The following is a 14,541-nucleotide window of genomic DNA, read 5'->3' on the forward strand; positions in this document are numbered from 1 at the left end:
TTGATAAAAGTCACCTTGTCCGAGAGAGATTTACATGTTTATCAAAACCTCACACCAAGATAAGCCTACACGAAACACAGCCCTTATTTGAAGTCTTTCTAAAATCCTCTATGGGAAAGATGATTGGTGGAAAAATGATTGGAACCATCACGTGTAGTAACCAAAAAAGTGTTAAATAAATCAAAATATATTTGAGATTTGAGATTCTTCAAAGTAGCCATGCTTTGCCTTGATGACAACTTTGCACACTCTTGGCATTCTCTCAACCAGCTTCACCTGGAATGCCAACCACCCCCCCCATTGTGCCTAAGCCCTACGACCATGCATCAGAACTACCTGGCCTGAAGACTCCCCAGTCCACCTGGTCCACCTGCTGCTGCTCCAGTTTCTGTTGTTCTGCCTGCAGCTATGGAACCCTGACCTGTTCATCAGACATGCTACCTTATCCCGGGACCTGTCGTTTAGTTTCTCCTCTGTCTCCATCGACCTCTCAACCTTTGAATGCTCAGCTATGAAAAGCCAACTGACATTTACTCCTGAAGTGCTGACCTGTTGCATCCTCTATAACCACTGTGATTATTATTTGACCCTGCTGGTCACCTATGAACGTCTGAACATCTTGAAGAACGATCTGGCCTTAATGGTCATATACAGTGCATTCAGAAAGTATTCAGACCCATTGACTTTTTCCACATTTTGTGACGTTAAAGCCTTGTTCTAAAACTGATTTATATATTTTTCCCCCTCATCAGTCTACACACAATACCCCATAATGACACAGCAAAAACAGGCTTTCAGACATTTTTTAAAATCTCTATTATGAAAAAAAATCTGGAAATGTCACATTTACATAAGTATTCATACCCTTTACTCAGAACTTTGTTGAAGAATTCCTTTGGCAGGGATTACAGCCTCTAGGGGTCTTGGGTACAAGTTTTACACAGCTGTATTTGTCCCTTTCTTCTCTGCAGATCCTCTCAAGCTTTGTTAGGTTGGATGGGGAGCTACACAGATATTTCCATGTCTCTCCAGAGATATTCGATCAGGTTCATGTACGGGCTCTGGCTGGGTCACTCAAGGACGTTCAGAGACCTGTCCCGAAGCTACTCCTGCGTTGTCTTGGCTGTGTGCTTAGGGTCATTGTCCTTTTGGAAGGTGAATCTTTGCCCCAGTCTGAGGTCCTGAATGCTCTGGAGCAGGTTATCATCAAGGATCTCTCTGTACTTTTCTCCATTCATCTTTCCCTCGATCCTTACTAGTCTCCAAGTCCCTGCTACTAAAAAACATCCCCACAGCATGATGCTGCCATCACAATGATTCACCGTAGGGATGTTGCCAGGTTTGCTCCAGACGTGACACTTGTCATTCAGGAATTCAGTACATTTGAATGACACTAAGTGGCAGTGTTTTACAACTAATGCCAGTTTGCCTGAGGCTGATGCCATGCCGGTGTTTGTTCACATGCATATACACACACTCTCATTCAGATCAACACAAACAAGAACACACACATACATGTAATAGTGCCAGACATGCACACAAACATATACAGTTGGCATTGCGGTTATGATTTTAGTTGTCCTTGATGTCCTTTCTTTTACATTTATTTATTATATATTTTTTGCATTGTTGTTTGCTGTTTTCTTCTGTCTTTTCCTTTTTTCTCTTTAGTTCATTCTCTCAGTTGTTGGTGCATTGGGGGGGATTGATTGTATTTTTATTTGATTTTTTATTCCTGGGGGGGGGATGTTTGAGGGACAGCTATTGGGGAACTGTGGGGGGGGGATCTTGGAGGGTTCGGGTTAATGTTTTTTGGCTTGGTGGTAGATCGGTCAACATGCCCTTGAGCTCTGTCAGAGTGATCGTCGGGTTCTTGGTCACCTCCTGAACCAAAGCCCATCTTCTCAGATTGCTCAGTTAGGGTTAGGGTTCCATTTTTGAATGATGGAGGCCACTGTGTTCTTGGGGACCTTCAATGCTGCAGAAATTTTTTGGTACACTTCCCTAGATCTGTGCCTCAACAAAATCCTGTCTCGGAGCTCGACGAACAATTTCTTGGACCTCATGGCTTGTTTTTTTGCTCTGACATGCACTGGCAACTGTGGGACCTTATATAGACAGGTGTGTGTGCCTTTCCAAATCACGTCCAATCTATTGAATGTACCACAGGTGGACTCCAATCAAGTTGTAGAAATATCACAAGGATGATCAATGGAAACAGGATGCACCTGAACTCGAGTCTCATAGCAAAGGCTCTTTAGACTTATGTAAATAAGGTATTTCTCGTTTTTTGCAAAAATGTCTGAAAAACTGTTTTCACTTTGTCATTAGGTCGTATTGGGTGTAGATTTATGAGAGGAAAAATGTGTTGTATCTATTTTAGAATAAGGTTGCAACAAAGTGTGGAAAAAGTCAAGGGCTCTGAATTTTTTCCGAATGCACTGTATCATACTAAATGGAGGGATACAAATTGACATCCCAAATCCTACAAATACCACCTGAGGCCCTTGTGCACAGTCATTTCACAACATCTCTTAATGCAATAAGGGGAGAAACACACTTTGAAAGCAGCTTTGATGGCCACTGTTAAGAGGAAGATCCCAGCTTCCCATTAATCTTACATTTATTTTTGCTCTTAAAAATAAGTAAACTGCATTTTAAAACCTGAGTTTTTAGAAACAGCTTGGTTTATGTGTTACAGGGGGTATATGTATACAGCAATGCATCGCTTAGCCATGCTAGCATCGCCCAGAATGGCTTGCCAAGTGTTTGTTAGCAAGCTGACAGCACGTTAGGTTTCAACAGCCATTCCAGTAGGGGTTGGAAACTATAGAGAGCTTCTATTGGTCAATCGCACCCTGATATTGCAAAGTATTTGCATCAACTTAATGGTTTCGTTCTGTAAGATGGAACAGTGGGCAGCATTAAATTCAATGGACACGGTACTGTTCTGAACAACCAATTGAAAAATGGTAATCGCCTTCAGAGGGCTACATGTATTTTATTTTATTTATTTGTATTTTTTGATTAACCTTCATTTAACTAGTCAAGCTAGTTAAGAACAAATTCTTATTTACAATGACGGTCTACCAAAAGGCAAAAGGTCTCCGGCAGGGACGGGGGCTAAATGAAATACAAATATTTGACAAAACACACATCACGACGAGAGACACACTACATAAAGAGACAACAACATAGCATGGTAGGCAGTAACAGAATTCTGTTGTAACAGATAGGCTTACATTATTCAGTGTTTATACATCCTTGGATGAGTACCAGAGGAAAGTTAGGGACAGTCAAGTCAGCAATAGCTCATGTTGCTAGCAACAAGATAATGTTTTGAGTTCATGATCTAGCTAATGATTAGCACACTGGGGTAAATGTAGATGGGCAACCCCATGCAACAGGTTATCATGCTTATTGCTAAATAACACACCTGCCTGATAATATGGACTGATATGGTATTGGGCTCATTTCTAGAAGGGAAAATGATATTTTACATGGTGTCAGGATACTTTTATTTTCATTCAATGTGTAGTAATAAAATGTGTCTGAAAAGTCCAAAGTAATTAGAATCTCTGTTTCCAGGTAGACCAACACAATACTTTTATTTATGATATAATCTTCAGCCTATTAGGACTGGACATGATTTCCTATACAACGGATGGGTCCCATTATGCCTGGTGAAAACCAAGCAGTGCATTCCACAGTAAGAACCTCATACCAACGGTCAAGCATGGTGGTGGTAGTGTGATGGATTGGGGATGCTTTGATGCCTCAGGACCTGTCAATGCAAAAAATAGGGAAAATCAGAATGGTGGAAATTACTGTTGTACTGCACTGTATATGTACACTGAGTGTATAAAACATTTAGAACAACTTCCTGATGTTGAGTTACAAACACCCCTTTTTCCCTCAGAACATACTCAATTCGTTGGGGCAAGGACTCTAAAAGGTGTCGACAGCGTTCTACAGGGATGCTGGCCCATGTTGAATCTAATGCTTCCCGCAGTTGGGTTAAATTGGCTGGATGTCCCTATATGAGGTGGATCATTCTTGATACACACGGGAAACTATTGAGTGTGAAAAACTAAGGGGTTTGGTGGTGATTTTTTTGTTAGTTAAAACAACAGTTTAAAGTAATATTGAAAAATATTGTTACTTGAGTTGTGATTGGGGCATATTGGCCAAATGATCAGGAAAGTTGTTGGTGTTTTTCCCCTCCAACATTCATCAGAAACAACCATATTACAGCTATTTGTTTAAAATGCCTTAGTAAGTTACATAGTATGTTACTGCTGTTCTCTCCTTCTTCCCTTTTTTCCTGGTCTCAACACGTTTTCGCCCTCATCACCGCTCAATTCTGTTTCAATAGTCATGAGACCTAGTCTCCTTCCACCATTGTCACGGTGATAGCGGAAAAGAATGGCTTTCAGGCTAAAGATGGTGGATAAATGAAGGAAGTTCACTCAGGCCATTTACCACTGTCTGCTTAAGGGGGGGTTACTCCATAGACACCAATGCGATAGCGGTCTGCTTAGTCACTGACTTCCATTTAAACAGAACCATTGAGGGAGTGGAACATCTTGCTTCCTCTTCTGTCTCTGCTTGAGACTCCAGAATGAGAATGAGTCACAATGACAAGAGTCACAATGACAAGGCAGAAATACAGCCAGGGCAGAGCCTGAGTCAGTCCATACTGTAGTACAACCAAAGGGAGGTTATGACAGGAGAAAGAGTGGGAAGGAGGGAGAGAAATAGGAATAGAGGGGGAGGGGGAAAGAGTACAGCCTAAAAACGCTGTGTCACCCTTCAGAAGAATTCTGTAACGGTTAATCATTTATAGTATTACTATCACTTTTGTTTATAACTTTAACTTAAGAACATTCTTAGTTTGCACAATAAAATTGTAATGCTAAGAGATGGAAAAAAATGTACAGGGTGGGTACCTGAACGAAAATAGGGGAGGGTCATGTAATTTGTAATTGATGAAATTTGAATATTTCTCAGTGTTTTAGAATCCGTTGCTTATTAGGCTATATATCGATGCCCGATTACACCTGATTCTCTGCTGGGCGTGAAATATGACGTGTGCCTAAAGGTTATTTAGCGTGGTCTCAATCAAATGATTCATAGACTATAGGCTATAGGCTACAAAGTGCATCCTCAGAGAAGCACAGAGAAAAGTTATATTTCTAAGATAGCTGCTGGGATAGCATAAATAAAACTAGACTGCATTACACACTGCAATGGATATTCCAACCCTGAGGCCTGCTCTGCCCTTGCTGATCAAAACCCGGGTTTTTTGCTGCCTAACCAATGCTGTGCTGTGTAGTCTTACAGTGGCAGTTCAGGAGGAGAGTCAAAGAATTCCTCAGAATTTTTTTGGGGATTAAGGCCTTGTCCCAAAAAATGCAACATCTTGCACGTAGACTAGGCTATAGCCTATGTTCTGTTCAGTTTGAGAAGGAGAGCATTTGAGGACCGGAGTTTAACTTTGATAGCTTGCTACTACTATAATTGATTTGAAGAAAAACAATATGTTTCTTGCCCATGATGTATTTATCCAAGTTATTGACATCACAATAAGCCAGATTTTAGTTACTTACATTGTGGGGCTGAAACTTGAAGCAGCAGTCACGGCACAATCAATTGGAAATGGACAGGTGATAGTGCAGAACATTGGCAAATTGGAATATGAATAATTCATTTAAACCGTCTTCATTTAATTAGACTTTACTAACAACAAGAGGGCTTTGTGTTGGAGCCTATTTCTTCCTATTTAAGAAACAAGAGGTAGCTCTACCTGTTTGAGAGACAGAATTAGGCTATAGGCTGCTATATCCATAGATTTGTCGTTCAATTCCTCCACCCACCATGCACTCTTTAAATATCCTCCCTCCATGTCAGTGAAGGGCTGTTAAGTTAAAACCAGTACTGGAATTGAGGGGGTATGAGAGGACATGCCATAGGCCTACCTTTTATTGAAGAAAATGTCAAAAAGCACAGGCCTACCCATTGTTATCTTAAGATTTAGAATAAAATAAAACAGATCCAGTTACATACAGTGATGTATAACAGCACTTCGGTCCGTTGTGATTTATGCTAAAAACAAGCTGAAAATTCCCTGGAAAGACATGACTGCATGTTTATTTTCTTTGACATTCAGAGTCTGAGCTACAATCTTCTATAGTGGAGAAGGCAAAAAATGTAATTTGCTTGGGAAGGAATCTAATTCTGTGCCTTTAGATTGATTAAGCTATTTACTTTCTGTACAAAATATGTTTAAACCCAAACAGCTTTTTGGGAAACCATTGTGACCTTCTGTTGAGTTTTTCTGAGTCGGTAGACCTACTGTCTGGGGTGGAAAGGTAGGCCTAACTTTTGAACGTGCCAAGCTCAGATTCCTAACAGGGACAGTTTCATTGCAAACAAGACACACTGATTTGGCATTGGAGAAATATGATACGATCAGTGGCGATTTCAGCATGTAAATCTTGGTGGGGAAAAAATGTATGTGCATGCCAGCAAAGCAACTACACCACACCACAACACACCACACTAAACAATACATGTATTGCACTTTAACGGTGCCCAAACTGTTAGGACCTACATAAAGCTGTTCCAACAGCAGGCTCAACACCTTACTACTGCTACACCTGGCAGCAATACAGTTCATTCAGCCTCAATTACTGCCTTTAAAAAAACACATATTTGATATGGCTGATTTGCCAAATCAGTTGTTTCTACTGACAATTGAAAAGTACAAATTATGGCATAAGGGTACGATGAGCAGACAAGAGGCAATCCGTAATTTCGATTAAGACATTAATGTGAGAGGTATGACGAACGTAGTCAATATAACTATTTGTTCAGCACTTTTGAAATGTACAGCGACAGAATTCAGATCATGGGCCATTCTTACAGTACACCAAGTACAGTACACCCTGTGCACCAAGTCAGAACCATAGGATAAATAAAGGGGACATATAAGCAGACAATGAAAGCTCTGACAATATTTGATGATGACATGTCTCTAAAACAGGCTGTAGGCTATGTGCACCTCCAAGTCAGAACAGTAGGCTAAGTTATGAGGGGGAAAAGGACACAATTATTAGCGGAAGGGACATGGGCTACTAACAGCTTACTACACAACATACACTTGGTATTAACTTCTTAGCTACAGTATGTATATCTTCCTGGCATATTACATAGTACATATTACAGACATATTACATACATCATTTATGCCTTTCTGGACTCACCTGTTTGTGATGTGCTCACATGAACGGGAAGGTGGAGCGGCGGTCCTTCGTGGGAAAAATTTGTCATCAAATTCAGGCATTCTCTGGATTGATGGTGCTTTCAACACAACTGAGAAATCAAAAAAAAAAAGGTTGAATCATGAAGTCAGTGATCTTCAGGTTGAAATCAAGATATGGGTGGCCTGTGAAGCACAATCCAGCTACGCTTGGAAGATGCAAGTCTACACAGGGAAGCCGACCGGTAGGGGCCCAGAGAAGAACCAGGGGATGGGGGTTGTGCTTGATGTGACAGATGAACTAAGGTGGCACAATGTCACGTGTGACAATTTCCTCACCTCTTATGAACTCAGGCAGCAGCTCATGAAGAGGAAGATCACCGTTGTTGGCACAATTAGAAAGAACAAGCCTGAGCAGATTATAGTTTTATGATTCTAATAAATTTCATACAATTATATGGTTTCAGGGTGGACTATTTTAATCATTACCTTTAAGCATATAATTCCCTTATCATTAACCCGTGTCCCTGCTTTTTCTTAGCTCTGTTTTGCTTGTCCTCACGGTTTTGACCCTTGCCTGCCCTGACTGTGAACCCGCCTGCCCTGACCATATTGCCTGCCCTGACCTCGAGCCTGCCTGCCACTCTGTACCTCCTGGACTCTGACCTTGTTATGATCTTGTTATGATCTAGCCAAAGAGTGCCGGAGCCCGCCTGGGATTCGCTGGAGCAGTGCGAAGAGGGTTATAGGAGAATGGAGTTGGAGAGACAAGCACGGCGGCGCGGAAGGAAGCCCGAGAGTCAGCCCCAAAAATGTATTGGGGGGGGGGGCTCAGGGAGAGTGTGGCAGAGTCAGGAGTCAGACCTGAGCCAACTCCCCCTGTTTACCGTAAGGAGCCAGGGATGTTATCGGAGCTATCGGCGAAGCTGAGGGCTGAGTCTGAGAGGGTAGAGGAAATATTGGACAGAATGGAGGAGAGTGCACGGATGGGAGATGAGGAGACACTCGAGGAGGTGTTAATAGAATTGGAGGAGAGTGAAGAGAGAGAGCAGGTGATTTGGCGTAGTATGCAAGATATTCGCCCGACGGAGCGTGTCGGGGATTTGATGGCACCTGGGTCAGCGCTCCATACTCGTCCTGAGGTGCGTGTTAGTCGGCTGGTGAAGATTGTGCCAGCCTCACGCACCAGGCCTCCTGTGCATCTCCCTAGCCTTGCACGTCCTGTGCCAGTCCTGCTCTCAGGCTGTCCAGTACGCCTTCACGGTCCGGTCCATCCTGTGCCACCTTCACACACCAGTCCTCCGGTGGCAGCTCCCCGCACCAGGCTTCCTGTGCGTGTCCTCGGCCCAGTACCACCAGTGCCAGCACCACGCACCAGGCCTTCAGTGCGCCTCGCCTGTTCAGCGCTGCCAGAGCCTTTCTCCTCTCCAGTGCTGTCGGAGTCTCCCGCCTGTTTAGCGCTGCCGGAGCCTCCCGCCTGTTCAGCGCAGCCAGAGCCTTCCTCCTCTCCTGCGCTGCCGGAGTCTCCCGCCTGTTCAGCGCAGCCAGAGCCTTCCTCCTCTACAGCGCTGCTGGAGTCTCCCGCCTGTTTAGCGCAGCCAGAGCCTTCCTCCTCTCCTGCGCTGCCGGAGTCTCCCGCATGTTCAGAGCTGCCAGAGCCTTCCTCCTCTACAGCCTGCTGGAGTCTCCTGCCTGTTCAGCGCAGCCAGAGATGCCAGCCTGCATGGAGCAGCCTGAGCTGCCAGCCTGCATGGAGCAGCCTGAGCTGTCAGTCTGCATGGAGCAGCCTGAGCTGTCAGTCTGCATGGAGTAGCCAGAGCTGTCAGCCTGCATGGAGCAGCCAGAGCTGTCAGTCTGCATGGAGCAGCCAGAGATGTCAGTCTGCATGGTAATGGTGCAGCCAGGGATGCCAGTCTGCATGGAGCAGCCAGAGATGTCAGTCTGCATGGAGCAGCCAGAGCTGTCAGTCTGCAAGGAGCAGCCAGAGATGTCAGTCTGCATGGTGCTGCCAGGGCTCCCAGTCTGCATGGAGCAGCCAGAGCTGTCCGTCTGCATGGAGCAGCCAGAGCTGTCAGTCTGCAAGGAGCAGCCAGAGATGTCAGTCTGCATGGAGCAGCCAGATATGTCAATCTGCATGGAGCAGCTAGAGCTGTCAGTCTGCATGGAGCAGCCAGAGATGCCAGTCTGCATGGAGCAGCCAGATCCGTCAGTCTGCCAGGATCTGCCAGTCAGCCAGACTCTTCCAGATCTGCCAGTCAGCCAGACTCTTCCAGATCTGCCAGTCAGCCAGACTCTTCCAGATCTGCCAGTCAGCCAGACTCTTCCAGATCTGCCAGTCAGCCAGACTCTTCCAGATCTGCCAGTCAGCCAGACTCTTCCAGATCTGCCAGTCACCCAGACTCTTCCAGATCTGCCAGTCAACCAGACTCTTCCAGATCCGCCAGTCAACCAGACTCTTCTAGATCTGCCAGCCAGCCAGGATCTGCCGGATCCAACTACCTGCCTGAGCTTCCTCTCAGTGCTGAGCTTCCTCTCAGTGCCGGGCTTCCTCTCAGTGCCGGGCTTCCCCTCAGTGCCGAGCTTCCCCTCAGTGCCGAGCTTCCCCTCAGTGCCGAGCTTCCCCTCAGTGCCGAGCTACTCCTCAGTCCCGAGCTACTCCTCAGTCCCGAGCTGCCTCAGTCCCGAGTTGCCCCTCAGTCCCGAGCTGCCCCTCAGTCCAGTGGGGTTCTGGGTGAGGACTACTAGGCCATGGTCGGCGGAGAGGGCAGACTATCCTAGGACGCGAGGGGGAGGAACTAAGACATTGATAGAGTGGGGTCCACGTCCCGCGCCGGAGCCGCCACCGTGGACAGACGCCCACCCTCCCTATTGTTTTGATGTGCGTCCGGGAGTCCGCACCTTAGGGGGGGGCGGGGTTCTGTCACGCCTTGGTCGTAGTATATTATGTTTGTCTTCATTTATTTGGTCAGGCCAGGGTGTGACATGGGTATTTGTGGTGCGTTTTTGTCTTGGGGTTTTGTGGGGTGTCTAGCATAGTCTATGGCTGCCTGAGGCGGTTCTCAATCAGTCAGGAGATTATCGTTGTCTCTGATTGGGAACCATATTTAGGTAGCCTGGGTTTTACTGTGTGTTTGTGGGTGATTGTTCCTGTCTCTGTGTTAGTTGTCACAAGATAGGCTGTATAGGTTTTCGCGTTACGTTTGTTGTTTTGTATTGTTCGTTTGTTCATTTTCATTAAAGAACATGAGTAACCACCACGCTGCATTTTGGTCCGCTCCTCTTTCAACAGACGAACGCCGTTACAATAACGGTACATACTGCTGCAATGATATGCTACGCGTTTCGTAAGGATAGCGTAGCAAAGATATTGTAACGTAACTTATTTGAAAATTCTTTACATCGCTAAAATTTTGTCATAATTTGTTATAGCACTGAAATTGTATCCGCTCTCGTCCCATTTTCTTAAAATGTTATGAGGCCATCCTGTTTTCTGAAGAATTGCATTACGGGCCCTGAAAGCACGGACATAATGTCCACTGCTTGAAAAGTTCATATTTTGGCTAATCTGGCATACTAACTATATCCATACTATGACCAGTAAACATACTATATACTCCACTTACATCACAAGTAGTATGGTTAGTGCGGTTAGTATGAGTATTCACAGCTGGTTCGAATACAGCAAGGTTTTTCTTTTGACTGCATTCTGGAAAAGGTCAATAATTAAGCTTCATGTGTTACTGAAACATGTGCTCTTAGAGAATGAAACAGAAGTTTACAGACCTGTGTCTCAAAGTTCAATTCCTTATATATCCTAAATCAAATATAGACGAAGACTATTTCTCAATTAGCCTAACATTAGAATGGATTTTCCAAGTCTTCCAATTGTATTCTAAGGATATAACAAACACACACATTTTTCAACAATAACCGCTGTTGTTAGACCTGCACTATAGCATTGCTTTTGGCTGATACTACTGCTTCAGATGTGGATGCATGTGGCATTCCGGAAACTTTGAGAAAAATATGTTTAGTTGTGTGTGTTGTTCACACGCGTACCTGCCCTCTCATTGGCTAGAATGGTCCCACCTGATCTCGCCTGTCTTCATTCGTTGAGCACATCTATTTCCATTGTTAGAGTGGTCACTCGGCTCTCTTGTCAATATAAAAAGTAATCTTTGCTTCTGGTCATGTGTATGAGTGGGCTGGTCTTTAAATGACCCGCCTAGTTCCTGTTGAAATTATAAAGGTGTTTGGCTACGCTCTGTGAGGGTAGATTTCACTGACGCATTCCGTTTGGAACAATAAATAGAGTGAACAAGGCTCCTTCCAGTTCACAAGTCTGCGAAGACGCATGAAGAAGTTCTTGCTTCAACAGTGATTGAACGGAACTCCTCTGCCTTCGTCCCGCATCATAGAACATTCCTGGTTGTCGACATAGCACTTACTTGAACTGTAATAGCAAAATAGTCAAAGAAACTCTATTTTTGTACCTTTATTTAGATATTAAAGAAAATCTGCCGAAATGGAGTCTCCGATCCGCCAGAACTATCACCACGATTGCGAAGCTGCTATCAACCGGATGATTAACTTGGAGATGTTTGCCTCCTACACCTACACTTCAATGGTAAGGAGTTTACCAAGATTACCGTTTTGTTTTACCTGTATTATTCCTGGGCCTAAATGCCTCTTTTTCACCTTTTTATTCTGTTGGCCTAGATAATTAATAGCCAAGAAATTCCGTGAAGTGGATATTCTTTTTTTTTTTTTCAAATGCAGCCGGCAATCTATCTTTGACAGAGTGCGTAACAACTCCTTGACCGTTTAATTGGCAGGTTACAAAGTAGACTACAGACTAGACTGATTCATGCCTTTGTCATCAAGTTTAGTTGCCACAACAAGAACATAATGCTCTGTCACGTTTGACATTTTTTTTTTTCTTCTAACCATACTTTTGTTTATCCACCCAGGCTTTCTATTTCTCCCGTGACGATGTGGCTCTGCCTGGCTTCGCGCATTTCTTCAAGGAGAACAGCGACGAGGAGCGGGAGCACGCCGACAAGCTACTCTCCTTCCAGAACAAGAGAGGTGGGCGCATTTTACTCCAGGACATCAAGGTGAGCACCTGAGCGTCGAAAAACACATTTAGATTGTAGACTGAAATAAATGTCTTTACCACTTGTACACACTCTCCTCCATGGAGTATGTTGATCTAGATAACCTGGAGTCCTGAACATACTGCCTCTAACCACTGAACTGAAAGTGTAAGGGGTGTAACTAAACTTAATCCTCACCTTAACATCTGCTAGTGGTCATTAACATTTCTGTGTTCACTCTGTCCTGTGTAGAAGCCAGAACGTGATGAGTGGGGCAATGGGCTGGAGGCCATGCAGTGTGCTCTGCAGCTGGAGAAGAATGTGAACCAGGCCCTGCTGGACCTGCACAAGATTGCCTCTGACAAGGGTGACCCCCATGTAAGTTATGGTGGAAACACATGTATTTGTTGTAGCTCTACTAATTAATGACATGATTGTGACCTGCTTCACATGCACACAATAGTCCACAGATGCACACTATGCCGTTAATGCAAAAGTTTGCAAAAAGTGCAGCAGGTTGTCTAGTGGTTAGAGCTTTGGGCTGGTAACAGAGGTTGCTGGTTTGAATCCCGGCGCTGAGAAGGTAAAAATATGTTCCGCCCCTGAACAAGGCAGTTAACCCACTGTTCCACATTAGGATGCCAATGTCAATAAGTATTTGTTCTTAACGGACTTGCCTAGTTAAATAATAAACTGCAGACACCTCATTATCTTCCCTTAGTCCATTACCACCAGGCTCTTGTGTGTTACTGTATCTACAATGGGCTGTAGTCATTCTCTTGTCTGACCTGTTTTTGCTCTTTAGCTGTGCAACTTCTTGGAGACCCATTACCTGAATGAGCAGGTGGAGGCCATTAAGAAGCTGGGTGACTACATCACCAACCTCACCAAGATGGATGCTGTCAAAAACAAGATGGCAGAGTACCTGTTTGACAAGCACACCCTGGGAGGCCAGAGCTAAACTACTTTCATCCCCAGGCTACGGCCTCCAGCCTCAGACCAGGACTCCTGGCTACTCTGATAGATCCTACTGGCTTTGCATTTATAGGGAGGGGAGAGTGTTAAACTGGTGTCTTGAGATGTTTCTGTTGACAACACTACTTGTATTTGAGGCAAGGCTTCTTGTAAAACAATTAAAAAATATCACTAAAGGTTGTTTTAAGTGTTGACCTGTAGTAATCGATGTTGTATCAGTCTTCAGGTTCTTTGCGCTCTCTTACTGATCATCTTCATACCAGTGATAAATAGTGTTAATTGTAGACCTACTAGTGGCTGAGGGTCACAACAATAGGAGAAGTTTAACATGAGGTTTATGAAGGATTTTACCTCTGACCACAGAGGGTGTCCTTCACTGTATCTTATAATAGTGCCATGTCAATAGCGACCAACTGTCAACACAAGCTCCATAGGGTTGAAATGTTAACTACAGTTGATGTGAACCTTTACTCTGTGCATCACAAGTTTATTAGATAGCCTAGAGGTCAATCAAACCTGTCAACCAGCTGTGATGGGAAGTTCAGCTTTTACTGACACCTACTAAATATGTCTTCTGTTTCAGTTGATAATGCCCAATTGTTCCCCTACAGCAAATTATGAACTGTGTGCTCCAAATAGTAATGAGTCTTCAAGCCTCTCGTTCACTCTAAGGGACTAATTGGCGCTGTCATATGGTTGCAGCGCTACTGGTAATTTACTGAAAAATCATTTTGGTAATTGACAGGCAAACAACTTAAACTTGAACTGGAAAAAATGTTGATAGACATTGTTAATGTGTCCATATGGTACATGAGTTCCTATTGGATAGGCCACCTGGTTAAAGGGGAAAATGGCCTAATCAGCAATTGCATTTTTAATAATTGCTGCTATATTCTTTCCACAACTGCCACCAACATTTACAACCAAGAAGTATTGCGTATCTATCGCAACAGCTAATGGGGATCCTAATAAAATACCAATTACCAAATTGGGGTGATTTGGGCTGCAGAATGAAGGAAAAGCAGCCAACAAGTGCTCAGCATATGTGGGAACTCCCAAGACTGTTAAAGCATTCCAGATGAAGCTGGTTGAGAGAATTCCAAGAGTGTGCAAAGTTGTCATCAAGGCAAAGTGTGGCTACTTTGAAGAATCTAAAATTGTAAATATATTTGTGTTTCACACTTTTTTGGTTCATGATTCCATGTGTTT

General features: G+C 44.0%; 1 protein-coding gene and 1 long non-coding RNA gene across 4 annotated transcripts in view; one reads left to right on the forward strand and one right to left on the reverse strand.

Annotated features, from left to right (window-relative positions):
* Positions 1 to 3,581: 3,581 nt before the first annotated feature.
* The window catches only part of LOC116373391 (uncharacterized), a 58,452-nt gene continuing 47,492 nt past the window's right edge, over positions 3,582 to 14,541 (reverse strand). Inside the window, exons 1-3 of one of the 3 annotated variants that reach the window (XR_004209554.1) lie at positions 11,351 to 11,448; positions 7,266 to 7,374; positions 3,582 to 3,784 (exon numbers count right to left, since the gene is read on the reverse strand). This is a non-coding gene — a long non-coding RNA (uncharacterized LOC116373391). Of the gene's footprint in view, positions 3,785 to 7,265; positions 7,375 to 11,320; positions 11,449 to 14,541 lie in introns of those variants that run through there. The other 2 variants (XR_004209553.1, XR_004209555.1) reach the window with 2 other exon arrangements.
* Positions 11,378 to 13,524, forward strand: LOC109888176 (ferritin, middle subunit-like). Its single transcript, XM_031821928.1, has 4 exons — positions 11,378 to 11,888; positions 12,232 to 12,378; positions 12,610 to 12,735; positions 13,163 to 13,524. Exons 1-4 carry the CDS (start codon positions 11,787 to 11,789, stop codon positions 13,316 to 13,318), a joined length of 531 nt encoding a protein of 176 aa, XP_031677788.1. The 5' UTR covers positions 11,378 to 11,786; the 3' UTR covers positions 13,319 to 13,524.

This window comes from Oncorhynchus kisutch, unplaced genomic scaffold, assembly GCF_002021735.2.
Source record: "Oncorhynchus kisutch isolate 150728-3 unplaced genomic scaffold, Okis_V2 scaffold4033, whole genome shotgun sequence".
Classification (NCBI taxonomy): domain Eukaryota; kingdom Metazoa; phylum Chordata; class Actinopteri; order Salmoniformes; family Salmonidae; genus Oncorhynchus; species Oncorhynchus kisutch.